The 23,638-nt window shown below is 35.8% G+C and overlaps 1 protein-coding gene across 9 annotated transcripts in view; it reads right to left on the minus strand.

The window, feature by feature from the left end:
• Positions 1-4,005, minus strand: part of C2CD2 (C2 calcium dependent domain containing 2) — a 149,248-nt gene extending 145,243 nt beyond the window's left edge. For 3 of the 9 annotated variants that reach the window (XM_069074891.1, XM_069074890.1, XM_069074889.1), the window contains exon 1: positions 3,062-3,982. In XM_069074891.1, the coding sequence (XP_068930992.1) occupies positions 3,062-3,352 (291 nt within the window). In that variant the 5' untranslated portion in view covers positions 3,353-3,982. Of the gene's footprint in view, positions 1-3,061 lie in introns of all 9 variants that reach the window. The other 6 variants (XR_011165815.1, XM_069074886.1, XM_069074888.1 and 3 more) reach the window with 5 other exon arrangements.
• Between the last annotated feature and the right edge of the window lie 19,633 nt (positions 4,006-23,638).

Consider the following 23,638-nt stretch of genomic DNA (forward strand, 5'->3'; position numbering starts at 1 on the left):
TAAAGCCCTTCACATTTTACCTTTTCAGTCTTCTTACACTTTACTCCCCTCCATATACTCTATGATTCAGCTAGACTGACTTTCTTGGTGTTCCTCAGACAAGAAACACCATCTCCCAACTCTATGCTTTTTCATTGGCTATACCCCAAGTCTGAAATGCTCTCCTATCTCTCCACCTCCTGGTTTCCCTGGCTTCCTTCAAAACTCAGATCAAATCCCACTTTCTACATATATATTTATGTGTGTGTATATTTTATATATAGGGGTGTGTGTATATATAGGTATGTATACACACAATATATATATATATATATATATATATGTATGTATGTAAATATCTCTGTATGTGGCAGAGGGAGAGAGAGATTGACTAAATCTTGTATATATACTTGTTCGCATGTTGTGTCCCCCATTAGAATGTGAGTTCCTTGAGGTCAGGACCTTTCTTTATATCCCCACTTACCACAGTGCTTGGCACATTGTAAGAGCTTAATAAGTGTTTGTTAGCTAACTTACTTTAAAGGTCATATAACTTATCAAAAGAGAATATGGATCTATTGTTTTATTATATAAAACAATCAGACCTTTTGATCTCTCTACCTTTGGGAAAATAAGCTGACTTTCCCCCCCCAGGAACAAGAAATAGTCTATCACATCCTTCCTCATCCACAAGAAATTTCAACTTTCACTGGTAGAGTTTGATTTTACTAAATATATTACAGTATCTTGTCTTACATAGTTGTTACAGTATCTCAATAGCTGTCTTACTTTAGGGCAGGAATTGACAACATCTCCAAATTGGCAAACACAGGCCACACTTCTGTTAGTTCACTTGTTACTAGAAGGGTCAGCATAGCAATGATGCCTCAGAATTCTCCAGGTGCTGAGCCCTGACCTAAACTTTAGCAATGTTATCAAAGGCAATAGGAAGGAAACCCAGACCTTGGAGAAGGGACACTGATAGAGAAATGTGAAATTTTTACAATTTGACCTAAGATTAGCCTGGGCAATACTACTATTACACTAAAAACCATATCTCTGCCACCTTCAACCTGAATATAAGAGTTTGCCTACCCCTGTTCTACATTATTAAAAATAAAACAAAATGCAAAACTATGAATGATGCTTCAATGTATCAAGCACAAGGGCTTATCTCATTATAGTCATATCATATAGCCCTGATTTGATTTAGAATTACTCTGAAGGGGGCGGCCAGGTGGCACAGTGAGTAAGAACACTGGCCCCGGAGTTGGGAGACCCAGGATCAGTTCCAGCCTCATATACTTACCACTCACACAAAATAACTGGCCATGTAACCTTGAGCAAGTTACTTAACCCCAACTGCTTAAAAAAAAAATTACTCTGAAGTACCAGGAATTCACACTGCCCTTTGAGAAACTAAAATTAATGTGCTCCTATATAATAATTCACTTTATAGAGCATTCTAAACTTTTTCCTCACAAAAACTCTATGAGGTAAGCAGTACAAATATTATTACCCCTACTTTTCAAGTAAGGGATTTGAAACTCAGTGAGGTACATACAATTTGACTCTTTCCAAATGTCAAATGAAAGTTCAGATGTTCATAGGTGTAAGATTCCCCATTTTTCAAATCTAGAAATATCTAAGGAAAAATAAGGCAACTTTTGGAAGAGGTGATGGAGAGGTACAGAAATATATGAGTGTTCTTAGAAATGGCCAATGTGTTGACCTGTTTCGTTATATATATATTTGATACATACATACATATGTGTGTATATATGTACCTAATACATATATGTATTTGATACAATGGAAAAAGGACTACGGGATAATGAGGGAAAAAGAGTTAATAAAACATTTTTAGAAATGCACAGAAGGAAAAAAATTGCAGATAGAGATACAACCAGAGCTACTTTGTTAAACATGTTATGTCTTTTTTTAAAAAGTAACAAAAATTCACACTTTTGTGTACTTTTTTCATCTTTACATCTTGTATTGTTGATGACTAAGTTCACCAAAAAAATTTTTTTTATCAATAAATTAGGTAATGCCCAACTTTTCATGGTATTTTGGCTGGTCCCCTGACTGGAAACTTAGTATAAATAAAAATTCCACACAATTCCCTCTCCCTCAAAGACAAATATGGAGGATGAGAAATGGCTCATTGTTATGTGGATCCAGAAATCACAGGATCTTTGGGACTTGAAATGGTAAACTAATCTACCTCCTACCATTATCTATTGAGTAGGTATATAAAATATATGCTAAAGTTGCCATAGTGACGATCAGGAACTTTTGAAAAAAAGGATAAAGGAAGCAAGGAAAAAATCATATTTCTGAAACTCAGATATTTACTATATCACAAGAAAATTTTACTTGACTAAACACTATATTTTATGAACCTAATATAATATAAATAAAATGATTAAGTTCCACTTATCAATCTATCAGATTAGTAGAAAAAAAGGAGGGGGGTTACATTTATTAATGTCAGTCAATGAAGTAAATGATACATCATATTGGCAAAGCTTTCACCTAGTGATATTGACCTGGAATTGGAAACCTTTTCTGAATCAGTGATTTACCCAAAAATAAACAAATCCAAACCTCTGAACACATTCCAAATATCCTTTTAGAAAGATCAATAAAAAAAAAATCCCACATAGGCTCAAGGTACTTATAAAAGATCAAAACAAAGGATTATGTAATAGCCTTTGATTTTAATACTATTCACCTCTGTTTTGACTCCCTCAATCAAAACCAGGTACCCTTTTCTCTCTTTCTCCCTCTTTTCAAGCATTTTCTTTCCTTGTTTTATATGAGTTCCCTGAGACTTCAGTTTTTCCACAAGCCCAAAGCTCACTTCTATTTAATACCATCGAGGGGTTGGGACAACCCGAGGTTTCCAATGGATATGAGGATGACTTGGGGGGGAGGGGTATTTGGGGGTTGGGAGTAGTAGGAAGTTGTTTCATTTTCAATGGTACACAGGGTCATTTTAAAAATCTGTATGCTCTGCCCAGTAGCCAGCAATACCAATGCCTCACAAATAGTGGTGGACACCCATGGAGTAACTCACCCCTTTATGTTTGGCTTCCTCATTCAAAGCTGTCACCCAAGCCACTTGCCACTGGTTCCTCCAGCTGTTTAAGGATAGCACCCATTTCAGCAAGAAGCTCAAATCATCCTTCTGTAGTGGCTGGAAGGAATCTGCTGACATCCTGCAGGGACTGGATCCAACAATGACCAAGGCATATTGCACCAAATACACGCTTACAATCACCAGGGCAGCAATGAACAGAGTGACCATGGTTAACCACTGGATCTCATCAATCCAATAACCTAAACAAACCATGTCACTTAGTCTCATTCCAATTTCTCGGGAAAATCACTGCTCATCTAGGCTGGTGGGAAATTCGGAGTTCCCACAAAAGACACCGTCCTCATTTAAGAATGGTGATTTCCATCCAGTTTGGGAATACCTGGCTAGAAGATAAGTTTCTGATGCTGTAAAAGAGATGGAGAAACGAAAAGGTGGATAGAGGGAGAAAGGAAGGAAGAGGGAGAATGAATTAAGTTATTTCTTGGAAGTTTTAGCAATAGAAACCACTTTTCAGAGGTCCTCCAGTCCACGACGAGCACTCACAAGCTATTACTTAAAGCCCAGCATTAAAAAAGAAAGAAAGAAAGAAAGAAGAAAATTTCCGAGTCCCCTCTTCAGCAAAAACAGAGAGAACAACTGGTGCAAATGTTATCGGAAGACTGCTTTTCTGCTTTCCCTCTCAATCGGAGCCGCGGGAAAAATGGGTCAACTCCAGCAATTACAGATATTACCTCTCTAGTCTTTCCACTCCCACAGTCACGGTGCACCGACCTTTTCAGCCATCTGACACAACCCTAGCCAGGCTGCAACTAAGGTGTGTCAGGCAAAATATCCCAAGGTAGGAAGAGAAAGGAGGGCAACACCTACAGGGAAAAACCAATGGGCGGGGCATGGCTCTGACAAGCCTCACCCACGCGCTCCAGCCCCAAGAAAATGGCCAGGCGTCAGAGCCTGGAAACAAGTCCATCCCCTTCCAAGGCTACACTTGGCTTTCACCAATCACATGAGCCGGGCTCCAAGTCTTAGCTCTCTCAGACTTGAGTCTAAGGCGCCCACCAGCGGAGAAGAAAGGGAAGAATGCACATTCACCTAGTCCACTGCCTCCTTCCCAGACTCACTCCCGGGCTACAACCCTTCAAATTCTCCTCAGTTCTTCCTGGTTTGCACCCTTAATCGAATAAAAAAAGAAAAGGTTATATCATTAGCCCTATCGATTTGGAAGCGCCCAGGGAAATGTTTGTTTTTCCCTCCCCGCCTCCTCCCATTTCCCCCAATATACAAGAGGTTCTGTCTGTTCTCCCAGCAACTTTTTGCTGAGGTAGGAAGGGAGAGAGGAGAGAGTGTAGTTTGTATAAGTCATCAGGACATCACTGTTAACTAAAGCCGCATCAGCCCAACTAAACATCTGCTCATGTGAGACCCCCAGTATTCCTTTAGCAGGTCTCCTAGGCTTGTTGATTTTGGGAAAGGGGGGGAAAGGGGAGGAGGTGTTTCCTCACTCGTTCTTTTATAGATAGCATTCATGACTCCAGCAAGACATAGACCTTCCTATTAACAAATAAGACAAAGAGAACTATTGTTGTTCTGTGAATTTATTTTTTTAAGTAAATCTCACACTTCTAGGGTGCCTTCCAGTGAAGCAGCAAATTTGTGTCTCCTAAAAACTACTTAGAAAGTTCCCTGAAAGTAGTGAATTGTCACATGTGAGATTAGTATTATTTCTGCCATGTGTGGGAATTAAAGTGGATGTAACCCTTAAATGCAGTTTTTTCTTTTCTTTTTTTTTTTAAGAGGCTCTAGAGGTGGGAGGGTAGGACTGAGCCTGGGTCTAGCAGTAAAGCATCTAATCAACATTATAACTGTATGACCAGGAGACTGAGACAGGAGGGAGTTAAGGCAGAGGTTGAGGTCTAGTGCCAAACACCCCATTCAAAAGAGCTTCAGCAGTGACACTGAGATGACAGGGGAGACAGGACCATACAGGGTCAACTCATCCAAGAGAGCTGGAGAGACTTCCACAAGCACAAAATCTTAATGTGTGAAGTAAGGCTAGAAACATGAGTAACAGAAGGAAATACTCTGGATTAAGAGATGCTGAAAAGACAAACACAAAAGAGTAAATTCACAACAATTAAAAGGAAAGCTTCAAAAGAAAAAAAGTCAGCCTCATGGACTGAAGCAAAAGATTTAAAAAATGAAATTAGAAATAAAATTCAAGAGAAAAAATGGGAGAATAAATTTTTGTTGAACATTTTCATTATATTACTGATACTGGTTATATAGTTCTTGTTCTTGGCTTAATTCTTCCCTGGTGTAGGCATTAGGACCATATTTGTCTCCTGAAAGGAATTTACTAGGGATTTTTCTTTTTAAGTTTTTGGCAAAAATATAGCATAGACATTAGTTGTTTTTTTTTTAATGGTTGTTAAAATTCACCTGTAAAATTTTCATGACCAGAATTCCTCTTTCTCTTTGTAGTTCTTTCATAACTAGTTCAATTTCATTTTCTGACATTTGGTTGTTCAAGATCTGTACTTAATGTTTTATTCATTTGGGGACTTTAAATTCTCAATTTTACTAAGATGCAATTGTATATAATAGATTATGATAATTAAAAAATTTTTTTTCTTGGTTGTTCACATTTAATTTTGGTGACTTGATTTTCTTTGGTCTTTTTTCCATTAGTTTAGTTAAATGTTGGGGTGGCCAGGTAGCACAGCGAATAAAAGCACCGGCTCCAGTGTCAGGATTGACCTGGAGATCGAATCCTGGGCTCAGACACTCAGCACCACACCCAGAAATAACTGGCCGTGTAACCTTGAGCAAGTTACTTAACCCCGATTGCTAAAAAAAAAAAAAAAGTTTAGTTAAATGTTTATCAATTTTATTGGTGCTTTCAAAGAAATATATTTTAGTTTTAATTATCATTTCAGGAGATTTTGCCTAATATATCTATTTCTACTCTAATTTTCAATCATTCCTCTTTGTGATTATTTAGGTTTATTTATTTCTTTTTTTGTTCAATTTGTTTATTTTTAGTTTTCAACATTCATTTCCACAAGATTTTTAGTTACAAATTTTCTCCCCCTCATTCTCCTACCCCCCACCCCAAAATAGAGATCCTACTAAATACCCCTTCCCCCAATCTGCTCTCTCTTATATCCTTCCCCATTCCCCCTCTGACTTTCTAGTAGCACAACATGGATTTCTATACCCCAGTGCCTATATATCTTATTTCCCAATTGCATGTAAAAAAAAGATAATATATACATATATATTTTTTAACATTTGATTTTAAAACTTTGATTTCCAGATTCTTTTCCTTCTTCCCTTGTCACCCAACCCTACTGGGAGGAAAAGCAATTCAATATAAGTTATACATGTGTAGTTACTCAAAACATTTCCATAGTAGATATATTGAGAATGACTATATTTCCCTCCATCCTATCCCTCCCGCCACTTACTCACCCAACCCTACTGGGAGGAAAAGCAATTCAATATAAGTTATACATGTGTAGTTACTCAAAACATTTCCATAGTAGATATATTGAGAATGACTATATTTCCCTCCATCCTATCCCTCCCGCCACTTACTCTATTTTCTACTTTGACCCTGTCCCTTTTCAAAAGTGTGTACTTCTAACTACCCTCCCCCCATCTTCCCTCCCTTCTATCATCCCCCCTCTTATTCCCTTCCCCCTGACTTTCCTATAGGGTAAGATACACAATTGAATGTGTATGTTATTCCCTCCTTAGGCCAAATTCAATGAGAGTAAGGTTGACTGATTCCCTTTCACCTTCCTTCTCTTCCTCTCCAATTGTAAGTTTTCTCTTGACTCTTTTATATGAGATAATTTACCCTATTCTATCCTTCCCCTTCTCTTTCTCTCATTATATTCCTCTCTCACCTCTTAATTTTATTTTTTAGATATCATCCCTTCCTATTCAACTGATCCTATGCCCTCTGTCTATGTATACATGTACACATATATACATACTCACATATGTATTTAGACACACACATACCTTCCTATATAAACATATATATGTATGTATACACGTATACATTTATATTTCCTTCAACTACCCTCATACTGAGAAAAGTTTCATTTGAGTTACAATTATCATTTACCATGTAGGAGTGTAAATAGTTCAATTTTAATAAGTTCCTTATTATTTCTTTATCCTGTTTACCTTCTCATGCTTCTCTTGCTTCTTGCATTTGAAAATCAAATTTTCTATTCAACTCTGGTTTTTTCATCAAGAATACTTGAAAATCCTCTTTTTCATTGAATGACCATATTTTCCCCTGAAAAATTATACTCATAGTTTTATAAAACTTATAGTTTTGCTGGGTAGGTGATTTTGGTTTTAATCCTAGCTCCTTTGACCTCCAGAATATCATATTCCAAGTCCTTCTATCCCTTAATGTAGAAGCTGCTAGATCTTGAGTTATCCTGATTGTTTTTCTACAATACTCAAATTGTTTCTTCCTGGTTGCTTGTAATATTTTCTCCTTGGCCTGGGAACTCTGGCATTTGGCTATAATATTCCTAGGAGTTTTCTTTTTGGGATTTTTTTCAAGAGGTGGTTGGTGGATTCTCTCAATTTCTATTTTGCTCTCTGGTTCTAAAATATCAGGGCAATTTTCCTTGAGAATTTCTTGAAGGATAATTTCTAGGTCCTTTTTTTTATCATAGCTTTCAGGTAGCCTAAAAATTTTTAAATGATCTCTCCTGGATCTATTTTCCAGGTCAGTGGTTTTTCCAATGAGACATTTCACATTGCCTTCTATTTTTTCATTCATTTGCATCTGTTTTATAGTATCTTAATTTCTCATAAAGTCATTAGCTTCCATTTGCTCCAATCCAATTTTGAAGGAATTATTCTCTTCAGTAAGTTTTTGAAATTCCTTTTCCATCTGGGCAATTCAGCTTTTTAAGGCATTTTTATCCTTATTGCCTTTTTGGACCTCTTTTGCAATTTGAGTTAGTCTATTTTTTAAGGTGTTATTTTCTTCAGTCAGGTTGTTGACTCTCTTTTCATGATTTTCTTGCATCATTCTCATTTCTCTTCCCAGTTTTTCCTCCACTTCTCTTACTTGATTTTCAAAATCCTTCTTGAGCTCCTCCATGGCCTGTAAGCAGTTCATATTTTTCTTAGAAGCTTTTGATGCAGGAATTCTGACATAGTTGTCTTCCTCCTCTTCCATGCTTTGATCCTTTTTGTTCTCAAAAAAGGTCTGTTTGTGCTTCCTCTGCTTGTTCATATTGCCAGTCAACTACTTGACTTTTGAGCTCTTTGCCATGGTGGAACTCTGCTTCCAGAGAGGAGAGCTTTGTCCCAGATTGCTGGGGTTTTCACAAATGTTGTCAGAAGTCTGAGGAGGGTGCCCTTTCTACAGACACCACATAGGCAAACTGGCATTTCTCACCCCAGGACCACTGCCCAAGAAAGCAACCCAGATCCAAGCAGGTTGAAACAAGAGCAATTACCCTCTGAATGGTTGCTTGGTTCCCCTACTATCTGTAGGCCAGGAGCTCCTCAGGCAGCCATGCAGCAGATGCTGCAGCCATAGCCTCCATGCCTCTGCCACCTCTCACCCTGGGGGGAACGGGCTGGACCGCACCCTTCCTTTCCAACAGAGTTCCTGACTGACCTTTACTTTTTTTTTGGTGTTTATGGGCTGAAAAGTCTGGAAACCATCTACACCTGCTGGTGATTCTCCCTCCCAAAGTCTGCTCCAGCTGCCACTGGTTGGGGCTAACATGGGGCTCACATGGGCTAGGCTCGGCTCCCAGTGTGCTGTGATGAACCTTTCCTGCCAGCCTGCCAGGCTGCCTTCAGCAAGAGATTTGTTTCTCTCTTTCACTTTGTGGGTTCTGTAGCTCTAAAATTTGTTTAGAGTCATATTTTATAGGTATTTGAGGTGGTTAGAGGGGGAGGTCACCGAATTTCCTGCTTCTACTCCACCATCTTGGCTCTGCTCCCTATTTAGGTTTATTTACTTATTAATTTTCCAGTTTCTTATATTACCTACTCGGTTAATTAATCCCAATTTTTTCTTCTATTTTGATTTTTTTTTCAAGGATTACAATGCTTCTTCAGAGAACTACTTTAGCAAATTCTGGCATGCTTTATCATTGTTAAAGGGGCAGCTAGGTGGCACAGTGGATAGCGCACAGGCTTGAAGTCAGGAAAACTTATCTTCCTGAGTTCAAATCTAACCTCAAGAACTTATTAGCTGTGTGACTGCAGTAGCAACCACACCAGCATATCCAGGATGGCTGCTAGCACAGGTTCTTAGATCTGCTTTACTAGGAAAGATAGCTTTTTAAGGGGTCAACAATTTCTTTTACATTCTTTTACATCCACTAGTTCAGAGGAAATGTTAGCACCCTGAACTTCAGAGAAAATGCAAACAGAAAATACAGAGAAAATACAAGCAGAGAAATAAAGACCAAGACACAGGGGTTCTAACTGAGAAATTAGCACAGATCGACAGACAGATCCAACTGTCTGACCAAGACGATACATACATAGTTACCAGAGGGAGAGAAGCACCAACATTTGCATTTTTCAAAACCAGGGGACTCTTTAACAGCTATCCAGAGTCTCATCTGTTCAAATTACAAGAATGCTCTTCCCATGAGTGAGCCCCAAAGCAAAATGAGAGTATATATACCGTTTTTTTAGAGCCAGAAGGCATCACAATCCTCAGTGACTCAGTGCCTAATTAGAAATTAACAAAAAGGTGTGAAAGCCTTCTTACAAGTGAGCCTCTCCTAAGCAAGCTTCCCTTAATGGGCTGCTTGTGAGACCTATCAATTCCGTTAACATTAAGGTGATCCTGAAAAAGTCACTTACCTCTGTTTGCCTCAGTTTCCTCATCTATATGAAAAAAGCTATAGAAGGAATGCCAAACCACTCCAGAATCTTTACCAAAAAAAAATCCCCAATGGGGTCATAAGGAATTGGACATGACTCTTATTCATGGTTATTTTTTAAATGTGTTTTTGACTCACTTGTTATTTAATGTTATTGCTTTCTACATTAATCATAATTTTTGAACTATGATCTGTTAAGAATATGATTAGTATGTTTTGTGCTTATTTAAATATCCCTGAACTCAAATTAATAGTCTATTTTTGTAAAGGTAACATGAAAAACTCTGTATATTCTTTTATCTGCACATTTGCAAGACACCATGTAGCTTTTAGATCTACTTTCCAACATGGTGTGTTCACTTCTATATTATCCCTTTTTAGCTTTGTGTCAGATTTCTCCAGCTCTGAGACAGAAACATTAAGGCAAGCTATACTTTTTGATATTTTATTTATATCTTTTTGCTATTTAGTTAACTTTTACTTTGTGAGTTTATGCACTATAACATTTGGTACACATATTTTTACTACTTGTGGTGTTTTTTTTTTCCAAGTTCTACAATATCTTTAAACAATATACTTTGCCTCTATCTCTTTTCAGGTTAACTAATCCAACCATTCTGGAAAGCAATTTTGACCTAGCAAAACTGCTACTAGTTCTATACCCCAAGATCAATAAAAAGAAAAATTACACGTATGTTTAATAGCAGTTCTTTTTGTGAGAGCAAAGAACTGGAAACTGAGGGAATGCCCATTATTTGGAGAATGACCAAATAAGTTATGGAATATTGTTGTGTCTTAAGATGAGATGAAGGTGATGGTTTCTGAATAACCTGAGAAAACTTGTATGAACTGATGCAAAAATAAATGAGAACCAGCAGAATTATCTACATAGTAATAGCAGTATTATAAAGAAAATCAACTTTGAAAGAATTAGTAACTCCAATAAACACAATGACTTACCACACTTCCAAACAAACACATGATGAAACATTCTATACTCCTCTGGATAGAGAAATGATGGTCTCAGAATGCAGCCTGAAGTATATTTTTTCTCTTCTTTAATTGATTTTTTAAAAACATGGATAATGCTGAAAGTTATTTTGCCTGACTCTACATATTTATAATGGGTTCTGGCTTTTTTTTTTTTTTTGCCTTCTCAGTGAATGAAGAAGTTGGCAAGATGAATGAGAGAATTTGGAACTTAGAAAAGATCTCTCTGCTTTAAAAATAAAGAAAAAAGAAAGACTTTTGAACTCTGATTAATCCAATCATAATATGTAAATACAGAGCATTGAAGATTGATTAGGCCACTCACTTTTTGCCAAGGAAGTAAAGGATGTAGAAATGCAGGATGAGACATATTTTGAATATTGCTAACATGAGAATTTGCTTTGATAAGCAATGCTTGTTTATTGTAAGGGATTTTTTAAAAATTATGATGTGGTTTACCAGTCAGGCTAAGTGACAAAACAGGAAAATGATAAATGCTGGAGAAGATGTGGGAAAATTGGGACACTAATGCATTGTCAGTGGACTTGTGAACTGATCCAACCATTCTGGAGAGCAATTTGGAACTATGCCCAAAGAGCTATAAAAATGTACATACCCTTTGACCCAGCAATACCACTTCAAGGGCTGTATTCCGAAGAGATAATACAAGTGGAAGAAGAATCCATATGTACAAAAATATTTATAGTAGCTCTTTTTGTGGTGGCAAAGAATTGGAAATAAAGGGAATGCCCATCATTTGGGAAATGGCTAAAAATATTGTGGTGTATGAATGTAATGGAATACTATTGTGCTATAAGAAATGAGGAGCAGACAAACTTGATAATAACCTGGAGATACTTATACAAACTGATGTTGAGTGAGGGGAACAGACCCAGGAGAACATTGTACACACTTACAGACACATCATATCTGTGATGACTGACTCTGATAGCCTGGGTTTATCTCTGTAATGCAAGGTTATAAGACAACTCCAAAAGACTCATGATGGCTATCCACATTCAGAGAAAGATTTATGGAGTCTGAATTCAGATTGAAGCAAACTACTTGCTCGCTATCTTTTTTGTTTTGTTTTGTTCCTTCTTTCTCATTGTTCATTCCATTGGTTTTAATCTTTCTTTATAACTTAACTACTGTTTAATGTGAAGGTATTTGAAGAACCTATATCGGATTGTAAGCTTCCATGGGTGGTTGGGGGGGAAGGGAAGAAAAGGAAGGGGAGGAAATTTGGAACTCAAAAGCTTGTGGAACTGAATTTTGTAAAGTAAATAAATAAATAAATTAGATTTAAAAAAATTATGGTGGTGTGTCAGTGTGAAGAGATATAATAAATGTTTATATAAATAATTTTTTTTTTTTGCTTTTTGGAGGGAAGAAGGTAGGCAATTGGGGTTAAGTGACTTGCCCAAGGTCACATGGCTAGTTTTTGTGTTAAGTGTCTGAGGCTGAATTTGAACTCAAGTCCTCCTGACTCCAGGGTTGGTACTCTATTCACTGTGCCACCTAGCTGCCTCTATAAATAAAATTTTAAAAGAAAAAACGTGGATGCTCTGTAAACAGACTAACATTAAAGATTTTTTTTTCTGTTTCCTACTTTTCTTATAATTTTAGATACTTTATTTTGTTTGTGCAAAAACTTTAAAGTTTCGGCAATCAAAATGATCATAAATTCTTCCCTTATCCATAGATTTAACAGATAATTCCTTCCCTCCACTAATTTGCTTATGATAGTACCCTTTACGTCTAAATCATACATATCTTGTAAGCTTATTTTATATGGTGTGAAATGTTAGTTTATGCTTAGTTTCTGTGAAACTGCTCTCATTTTTCTCAATAAGTTTTTGTTAAATGGTGAGTTTTGCCCCAAAAGCTAGAAACTAGTTATTTGTGTTTATCAAAAAATAGGTTACTGTGCTCATTTGCTTCAATATAGTGTGTACCTTATCTGTTACCTGGATAAACCTCTTTATTTCTTAACTAGTACAAAATTGTTTTAATGATTACAGATTTGTAATATAATTTGAGATCTAATACTTCTAGGCCCCTTTCCTTCCCATTAAAAAAAATTTATTCCATTGATATTCTTGACCTTTTGTTCTTTCAGGTGAATTTGGTTAGTATTCTTTCTAGCTCTATAAGGTAACGTTTTAGTAGTTTAATTGGCATGCTATTGAATAAGCAAATTGATTTAGTTAGTAACATCATTTTTATATTGGCTCAGTCAACTCTTGGATAATTAATATTTCTTGAAATATTTAGATCTACCTTTATGTGTATGAACAGTGTTTTATAATAGTATGCATATAGTTCCTTTGTTTATCTAGGCAGGCAGAAAACTCAGTATTTAATATTGTCAATAGTTGTTTTAAAAGGAATTTCTCATGCTCTGTTTTGTTGGCAATATAAAGAAACATTGATTTGCATGGGGTTTATATCCTCCAACTTTGTTTAAGCTGTTAATTGTTTTTTTTTAATGGACTTTTTAGGGTTCTGTAAGCATATTGTCATCATTTGCAAGAAGTAATATTTTTGTTGCCTCATTGTCTATATTTATTCCTTCAATTTTTTAAACTGTCTCATTGCTATAGCTAGCATTTCCAGTACAATACTGAATAGTAATGATGATAATGGATATTTTTGCTTCACCTTTTATCTTACCAGAAAAGCTTACAGCTTATCACCATTACAGGAAATGGGTGCTCTTCATGTTAGGCAGATATTACTTATCATTTTAAGAAAACTCCATTTGTTCCTATGCTTTCTAATATTTTGAACAGTAATGGATGCTGCCAAAAAAGTTCTTTCTGAATCTATAGAAATAATCATATGATTTTTGTTGGTTTTGCTATAATTATTTGTGATATATTGCTATAATCTTCTTGCTAGTATTTTCCTTAAAATTTTTGCATCAATATTTAATAGGAAAATTGATCCATACTTTTCTTTCTGTTTTGACTTTCCCTAATTGGGCATCAAGATCATATTTATGTCATAGAAATAATTTAGTAGGAAATACTTTACCTGTTGTTTTTTTTTAAGTTTATGCAATATTGTAATTGCTATTTAAATGTTTGATAGAATTTACTTATAAATCTACTTTGTACTGGGTTTTTTTTCTTCTTTAGGGAGTTCATTTATGACTTATTCAATTTCTTTTTCTAAGATAAAATTAATTAAGTATTCTATTTTCTGTTTTGTGAATATGGTAGTTTATATTTTTCTAAATATTTGTTTTATTTAGGTTGTTTATTTTATTGGCATTATAGTTCAGCAATTAATTCCTAATAATTACTTTTATTTCTTCTTCATTGTCTGTGAATTTGTCTTTTTCATTTTTGGCACTATAATATGGTTTTCTTCTTTCTAAAAACCAGATTAGTATACACATCAACAGCTTACACTATATACTAAGATAAGGTCAAAATGGGCACATGATTGAAATGTAAGCCATAAACAAATTAGGAGAACAAGCATTATTTTACCTGTCAGATATATGGAGAAGGGAAGAATTTTATTACCAAACAAGAGATAGAGAGCATTACAAGATGTAAAATGGACAATTTTTATTATATTAAATTTAAAAAGTTTTACATAAACAAAACCAATGCAATGAAGTTTAGAAGGAAAATAAAAAGCTGGAAAACATTTTTTTTTTGCAGCAAGTATTTCTGATGGAGGCCTCATTTCTCAAATATATGGAAAATTGAGTCAAATTTATAAGAATACAAGTCGTTCCTTAATTGACAAATGGTCAAAAATATGAACAGGCAGTTTTCAGACAAAGAAATCAAAGCAATCTATAATCATATGGAAAATACTCTAAATCACTATTGATTAGAAAAATGCAAATTAAAACAATCCTCAGGTACCACTTCACACCTATCCTATTGGCTAATATTTTTTAAAAAGGAAAATGTCAAGTGTTAGAGGGAATATGGGAAAATTGGGACATTAGTGCATTATTGATGGAATTGTGAGCTGATTCAATCATTTTGGAGAACAATTTGGAACTATCCCCACAGGGCAACCAAACTATATATATATATACACCCTTTGATCCAGCAATACCATTCCTAGGACTGTATCCTAAAAGGGGAGAGGAGGACCTATTTGTACAAAAATATTTATAACAACTCATTTTGTGGTGGAAATTGAGGGGATGCCCAGCAGTTGGGGACTGGCTAAACAAGTTTTGGTATATGATTGTAATGGAATATTACTGTGCTATAAGAAATGATGAGCAGGATGGTTTTAGAAAAAAAAAAATGGACAGACTTATATGAATTGTTGCAAAATGAAGGGAGTAGAACCAGCAGAACATTGTACACAGTAACAGCATACTGTACAATGATCAACTGTGACTAACTTAGCTATTTCAGCAATGCAATGATCCAAGACAATTCCAAAGGACTCAAACTATTCACCCTCAGAGAAAGAACTGATAGAGTCAGAATGCAGAGTGAAGCATACTATTTTTCATGTTTTTTTTTTTGGGGGGGGGGTAGAGTTTGTGTCTTCTTTCACAACATGACTAATATGGTAATATGTATTGAATAATTGAATATGTATAACCTATATTATAGGTTTTAATATATGCTTACTGTCTTAGAGATGGGTGAAGGAGGGAGAAAAAAATTTAGAACTCAAAATTTGTTTTAAAAGAATGCTGAAAACATTGTAACTGGGGAAACATGTAGCTGGGGGAAAATAAAATATTAAAAAAAAACAACAAATTAGCAAGGCCCCCACCAAAAACCCTCCCTGTGTTATATATTAGTTCAATGTTTTAAATTTTACTTTCAATTAAAAAAAAAAAACTTCTCCTTTGATTTTCAAGATTTCTATTTTGATGTTTGAGGGATTTGTTGCTATTATTTTTCTAGTATTTCTGGTTGCATGCCCAACTCAGTGATTTATTTTCTCTCTTTTATTGATGAGATATTTCTATTTGCTAGATTTATATAACCCATATAATGATATTTCTATTATTTGCATATAACTTATTTCTTCTAATATTATTTATATTAAGAATATAAATTTTTGTCTAAACACTGCTTTATCTGCATAAAAAATTTGGTATGTTATCTTACTGTTTTTATTTTTAATGAAATTATTGTTTTCAGAATTTGCTCCTGCACCTACCTATTTTTTCAGATAAGTTACTGATATTTCAATTAGCTTTTAATTTTTGCTTCAAAGGCTCTTTACTGAATGCAAATTTTATTGAATTATGGAAAGAAAAAGATCTATTTTTTCTGTTTTTATGAATTGTTAATGAAGTTTTATGCCCTAATACATGGTCAATTTGTGTGGATGTTCCATACACAATTGAGAAACAGGTAACTTCCTTTTTATTCCCATTTAATACTCTCCAGAGGTTTTTTCTAAAAATTTTAAAAATTCTATTCATCTTGGTTTTTTTCCCCATTTATTTAGTCTAGAAGGGGTTAAATTGAGGTTTCCCACTAATATAGTTTTACTGTATATGTTCTCTTGTAACTCTTTTAACTTTTTGTTTAAGAATATGGACACTATATCATTTTGTGAAGATACGTTCAGCATTGATATTAATGGGACAGCTAGTGGATAGTGCAGTAAAGGCTGGGCCAGGAGTAAGGAAGATTCAATTTCCTGAGGTCAAATCTGGCCTATGTGACACTAGCTATATGACCCTGGGCAAGTCACTTAACCCTGTTTGCCTCAGTTTCTTCATCTGTAAAATAAGCTGGAGAAGGAAATGATAAACCACTCCAGTATTTTTGCCAAGAAAACCCCAAATGGGATCATAGACAGTTCGATCCAACTGAAAAACAGCTGAACAACAACAAACTAATATTGTTCTACTGTCTATTGTACCTTTTAGCAAAATGCAGATTCCTTTTTTTTAATAATGTCTATTTTTGCTTTTGCTTTGTTTGAAATCATGATTGCCACCTTTTCCTTTTTCACTTCAGCTGAATCATACTAAATAATGCTCCAGGTCTTCGCTTACACTCTATGTGTATCTTTCTATTTCCATTATGTTTCTCATAAATAACATATTGTTGGATTCTGGTTTCTAATCCCTTCTGCTGTCCTCACCTATTTTATGGCTAAGTTCTGCTCATTCATATTGGCAGTTATGATAGCTAATGTGTATTTCCCTCTACCCTATTTTCTTATACTTATCCTTCTCTTTTTTATCCTATTTCCTCCTCAATAGTCTGTTTTGCTTCTGACTAATGCTTTTCTTAATATTTCCTTTCTTTTATTACCCATTGTGCTCTGCTCCTTCTTTTAACCCTTCTATTTCCCTGCTGGGTAAGATAAATTTCTGTACCCAGTTGTGTATATGTGTATATTCTTTCCTCCCTGAACAAGTTCTGATGAGGGTGAGGTCCAAGTATTTTCCTATTGCCCCTCCATTTTGTAAACTCTTCCTTACTTGCCCCACTTACATAAGAGAATTTTCCCAATTCTTTATCTCCCTTCTCCCTTCTTTTATTGCATTTCTCTGCCCAACCCTTCCATTCTTTTTGCAATCATCTTAATATAATAGAATAACACCTATGTCCTCTATCTAATTAGACTCCCTTTAAGACCCTCGTGATGCTAAAGTACAAAGGGGTTACATGTAACATCTTTCCCCTCCCCTACCTCCCATACAAGAATGTAAATGGTTTAATGTTGTTTGGTCTGTTATGATTTCTGACTCATGTTTACCTTTTTATGCTTCTCTTGAGTCCTATGTTTGAACATCAAATTTTCTATTCAGGTCTGAGCTTTTTATTTATTTATTTTTATTTTTTTGCTTTGTGGAGGGCAATTGGGGTTAAGTAACTCGCCCAAGGTTACACAGCTAGTATTTTTGTGTGCGTGTTAAGTGTCTGAGGCTGGAACCGAACTCGGGTCCTCTTGACTCTGGGGCCAACGCTCTACTCACTGTGCCACCTAGCCGCCCCCAGTTCTGAGCTTTTCATTAGGAATGCTTGGAAGTCTTCTCTTTCATTAAAGATCAATTTTTTTACCCAAAGCCTCCATTTTTTCATAGTGGTAGCTGCTAAATCTTGTATGATCCTGACTGTGGCATTACAGTCTTTGAATCTGAATTCTTTCTGACCACTTTCAGAATTTTTTTCCTTGACTTGAGAGTTCTAGATTTTGGCTAAAATATTCCTAGGAGTTTTTCATTGTGGAGTTGCTTTCAGCAGGTGACTGGGGAATTTTTTTTTCAATTTTTACTTTGCCCTCTATTCCTAAGATATCTGGGTAGTTTTCCTTTCTAATTTCTTGAAATATGATGCCTAGGCTCTTTTTCTGTTCATGGCTTTCAGAAATTCCAGTGATTCTTAAATTACCTCTCTTTGGTCTATTTTCTAGGTCAGTTGTTTTTCCAATGAGGTATTTAACATTTCTATTTTTTTTTTTTATAATTTCTTGATGTCTTGGAGAGTCATTAACTTCCATTTGACCAACTCTAATTTTTAAGGAATTATTTTATTCAGTAATGTTTTGTACCTCTTTCACAAAGTTATTGTTTCTTCATAACTTCTTGTATAGCTCTCATTTCTTTCCCCATTTTTCTCTACTGTTCCTATTTGTTATTTGGAATTTTTTTTTAGAGCTTTAACTTTTCTAAAAATTCTTTTGGGCTTTTGTCCAATCTGCATTTTTCTTTGAAGCTTTGCTTGTACATATTTTAAAGTCATTGTCCTCTTTCTTTGGCAATTGAATTTTGAGTTTCCCTATCACCATAGTAGTTCCTTATGGTCAGATTCTTTTTGCTTGCTTGTTTATTCTTTCAGTCTACTTCTTAATGTTGGACTTTATGTTAGTGTTGGGTCCTACTAGCTTCTTTAGAGGTTAGGGGGAAATGTTTGGCCTGAGCATCTGTCTTTTTATGTCCTTTCCCTCTCATCTGGGGGCCTACAAATTATTGGTGCTTCCAAAGTGGTGTGTTCTGGGGAAGGGTCTGGTCACTGCCTTCCTGGTCAAAGCTCTGCAAGTTCCTGACTTAGGTTTCAGTCTGTTAGAATGTGTGCAGTTGAATTTCAGTAGACTCTTGTTAACTGAGTTACTGTTAGCCCACATGGGGGTTCTGTAGGTTCAAAGGAACTGAACTTCAGTTCCCCTTTGGTTTTCTGGCCTGATTATTCCACTGTAGTCTTGTATGCAGGGCTAAAGGTTAAAACCATTCTACTCTTCTACTCTTGGGCCTAGAACTAAGCTTGCAGCTATGTTTATGGAAGTTATTCCTTGCTCCAAATACAACTCAGGTCCTTCTTGTTTGCAACCTCTCCTCTCCACCCTGGAACTGTGACTCAGAGTTGGTAATGGGTGACAACTGCCAGCTGTCACTAGTTCTTTCTTCTAACACTATTTAAAGTGTCCCTGGGATCTCTTTCTGCCCTGGTGCTTCCTAATGTTCAGTCTCCCACCCTCTTATTGTTCCTAAGCACTTGAATGGTCCCCACTGCTGTCACTGGACTGTATCTCTGGCCAGTCCCTGCAGACTTTCCTATCTTCCTGGGGTGCTCTAGGCTGGAAAAAAATGACTCAATGGCTTTTTCTTAGCTTTCCCAATCAGAATTTGGTCAGGTGTGCTTGGTAGGTGTTTGTGGAGGAGTGCTGAGATAAGCTGGGCAAAAATTCTGACTCTCATTCTGCCACATTAACTCAGTCCTAAAGTCTTTAAAAGTCTTTTTTCTCTACCATGTTTTCATTGTGTAAACTGTTCTTGCTGTGTCCCCTATGCTCTGCATCAGATCTCAGAGGCCTTCTCCATTTCCTTTAAAACTATCCATTTTATGTCTTACAGTGCAATAATATTCTATTACATTCATATTCCACAATTTGTTCAGTCATTCCCTGGTAAGTAGGCACTCCCTTCCCTCCATTTCTTGGCTATTATGAAAATAGCAGTAATATATATTTTTTTTACATAGATGACTGCTTTTCCTCCTTCAATTTCTTCAGTGGCAAAGATCTAGTAGTGGTATAGTTGAGCTAAAGGGTATACACTATAAATAATTTCAAGTTCTTTTTCAGACTGGATAGATCAATTCACAGCTCCACTAAAAATACATTAGTGTACCTGTTTTCCAGCAGTCCCTACAGTATTTGTCATTTTACTCTTCTTTTCTTTGCCACTCTGATAGCTATAAAGCAGAACCTCAGAGTTGTTTTATGTTTCTCTTAATTATTTGGAGCATTTTTTACCTATGGTACTTCCACCTCTCCTTTGAGCTTTCAGTTATGTGATGGCTTCCCCTTTAGAATGTAAATTTCTTGAGGAAAGGGACCTCTGTTGATTATTTCCAATTTATCCTGTCTATGTTTTGAATGTACATAATTGTCTGCATTTTGTCTCCCCCAGTAGATTATGAGCTCCTTCGCAGTGGGAATTGTTTCTTGTGTGTGTCTGTGTCACCAGTGCTTAATACACTGGCTGGCATAATAAATGCTAGTTGATTAAGAGTAAATGAGCTCTTTGAGTTTAAGGAAATCCATGCTACTGTGTTCACTTAGTTCAGAACATTGTATTATCTCATATGTTCCACTGACTGACCTATTTTTTTTAATCAGTATAAAATTACTGTAATAATTTCTTCTTTGTACTATAGACTGAGAGTTGGTACTGGTAAACTATGTTTTTTGTTGTTGGTATCATTCCTTGAAATTCTTAGTCTTTTCTTCCCTTATAAGAATTTAGTGCTGTAAAGTAATCCTTTGGTAGTTTGAATTGTATTACACTGAAAAAGGCAAATTAATTTAGGCATCATTGTCCTTTTTGATATATCATGATATTTAATATACTGGCTATCTATTCATGAACAATTAAAATTCCTTTAATTATCTGAGTCTATATTTCTGCAAAGAGTGTTTTTATAAAACCAAAATACTTGGTTTTAGTATTTGATTACTAATAGTTTCTGGATGTATTTTGGGGAGATTCACTTCTGTAGTTATTTTGAGCTTTTCTCATTCTGCCTTTTGTTGTATTTTGGTAACATTAAGGAATGTTGATTTGTGTTGATGTGTTTCATATTCTATAACTGATGAAGTTATTAGATTAATCTTCTGCCATCTACTTTTATGTGCCCTATTCCATTTCTTGATTTTACTTAAATCATTGATTTTCTATTCATATTTCACATCCTATTTTGCCCCTTTTCTTTCTATGACCAATTAATTATATAGTTCAAAATCTTCAAAGTGACTTCTTTTGCTGCACCATTTTCCAAGAAATAGTACTTTGTTTTGTCCTCTTTCTCTTCTTTTCTAGTCTATTTTGATTTTTGTTCTCCAGTTCATAGACTTTCTTCCTTACTCTGTATCCCTAAGGTCATTTCTGGAGCATCAAATTTGAATCCCCCCTTTTATCCTATTTCTTTGTTACTGTATCTTAGTCCATCTCCCCTTCCCTCCCCTCTTTTTTTTGCTGTGACTATCCCTGTGTCCTGCTTTTACCATCATTCCTCACCATTTCTACAGGCAGGTTATCCTATCTGATTTTAAGTTGCCATCACCATGTTGGAAACTCTCTGAGATTTTATATTCTTTCTCTTAGGGTGTAGTTTATAGACCTTTCTTGGTAAATGGGGTCTCCCAATGTGAAAATTCCCCCAGATGAAACCTGTCTCTGTCACAGGCATACATGACTCCAACCTACTCTTTTCCTTTCTAGAGCAAAACATCTTTTATTCTCCAATCCTATTCCCTCCGTTTCATTACTTTTATTCTATTCTCTCACAGTTCTCTCTCAATCTCCCCTTTGCTCCACCACTCCCCACCTCCATTCAGATATGCACTAGGTGGAGTGAATTTCCATCCCCTTTCTCTACCTTACTCTCTTCCCTCTCCATTTATGTATTTTTCAACTATTATCTCTCCAGAGGATCATGGAATTTGGTCCATGGAGTAATATTTAGGATTTTCTTCTTTCCCTATTTCTGGTTCTCTGAGGTCTCCATTAATCTTCAGCTCTTGAGGTCCTCTTTGTCCTTTGATGAGCCTTCTTTATTATTTCTTCATCTAGTTTTTCTTCATCAATTACTTTTTTAAAAAAATCCCTAAATAACCTTTAAATATTAGAGAATAGATTCATTATTTAGATTTTTCTTGAGAAATGTATTCCTCTTTGGTGTGTCTGCAATTTAAATAATCTGCTTACTTCTGGATTTTTTTTTCTTTTAAAAGAATGCCTGGGGCGGAGGTGTAACCTTGAGCAAGTTACTTAACCCCAATTGCTTAGGGGCAGCCAGGTGGCCACAGTGAGTAAGAGTGCTAGCCCCAGTGTCGGGAGACCTGGGATCGGTTCTGGCCTCTGATACTCGGCACTCACACAAAAGTAATAATAACTGGCCATGTAATCTTGAACAAGTTACTTAACCCTGATTGCTTAAAAAAATGTCTGAAGTGTTTACTTTATTGTTGGAGGTCCGTCTTTTTAAAAAAAATTTTTATTAATGATTAATATTGAAACCTGGGCTCTTTTATTTTGGGAATATATGATGATTACACTTCCCTCTTTGATTTGTCATGACTGAAATGATCCTGGTTTGTTTAAATTGTATTCACTTACACTATCTTTTTCTTTTCCCCTTGAGACTGGGTCTCCCTAACTTGACCACACTGGACATTTAGCAGCCATTCACAGGTCAAAACCCATTACTGAATGGCATGGAAGCTTTTGACCTCTGTTTCTCACCTGAGCAGGTTTGCTCTTCTTTAGGAAGCTTTGTTGCCTCCTGCTCCTGAGGGTTCAACATAATTGTTCTGGTCTTACTGTAGACACCAAATCACCTTCAGCTCAGAACTCGGGAGCTCAAACAATCCATCAGCCTCAAAACCCCCAGAAACAGAGATAACAAAATTGCTTAGTCACACCCAATTATTTACCAACATCTGAAATAATTTCTCCTGGCTGCTTGCAAAATGTATACTTTGTTGTTGAGATTATGAAATTAAACACTACATGCTTAGAAGTTTCATGTTTGTGCTTTTTCTCTGGTGGCAATTTGAGGATTCAATTGGTGCTTTGCTGACTTTGTTCAAAAGATGTGAGCAGTTTTCTTGTATTATTTCCTGTAGAACAACTTTCAGGGATTCTTAATTTGACATGTTCTTCTGGAAGACCCCTAATTTTTAAACTACTTGCATATCCTTTTTGAAGTAAGTTGCTTTAATTTGTATAGAATTCATGCATTCATTTAAAGTTGTTGCCTTTTGCTTCTTTTCTGCCAAACTGCCTATACATTCAGGGTGTATGGGATGTTCAAGGAGGATTAGCACTTCTGCTATGAGGGCTTGGCAAGCCTTTTTCAGGGCTACTCATCCACCTTTGGTCAGTTCCAGTTGGGCAATGCTGCTATTTCTCCTCTACCTCCTCCCTACCTTACGCCTCCCCCTCTTTCTCTTCTTCCTCTGTCAATGTGGGGAGTCACAACCTTACATGTGGGTACTCTATACAAAAGAATATAATTTGGTCACTTATACTTAGCAAAGTATCATGGGGTTTGGGGGCTAAATTTTTTCCTTCCTACTTATTTATTCTATCATTTAAAAAAAAACTGGGACAATTAATTGTTGTCTCACACAGTTTTCATTTATGATTTCTTGAAATTTAATTCTGGAAAACCAGGCTTTGATAAAGCCCATTGGGAGTCAAATGGAGCTA

The sequence above is a fragment of the Petaurus breviceps genome, unplaced genomic scaffold, assembly GCF_028583685.1.
Source record: "Petaurus breviceps papuanus isolate PSGF00001 unplaced genomic scaffold, PetGlider_PUasm1.0 90897, whole genome shotgun sequence".
Lineage (NCBI taxonomy): Eukaryota > Metazoa > Chordata > Mammalia > Diprotodontia > Petauridae > Petaurus > Petaurus breviceps.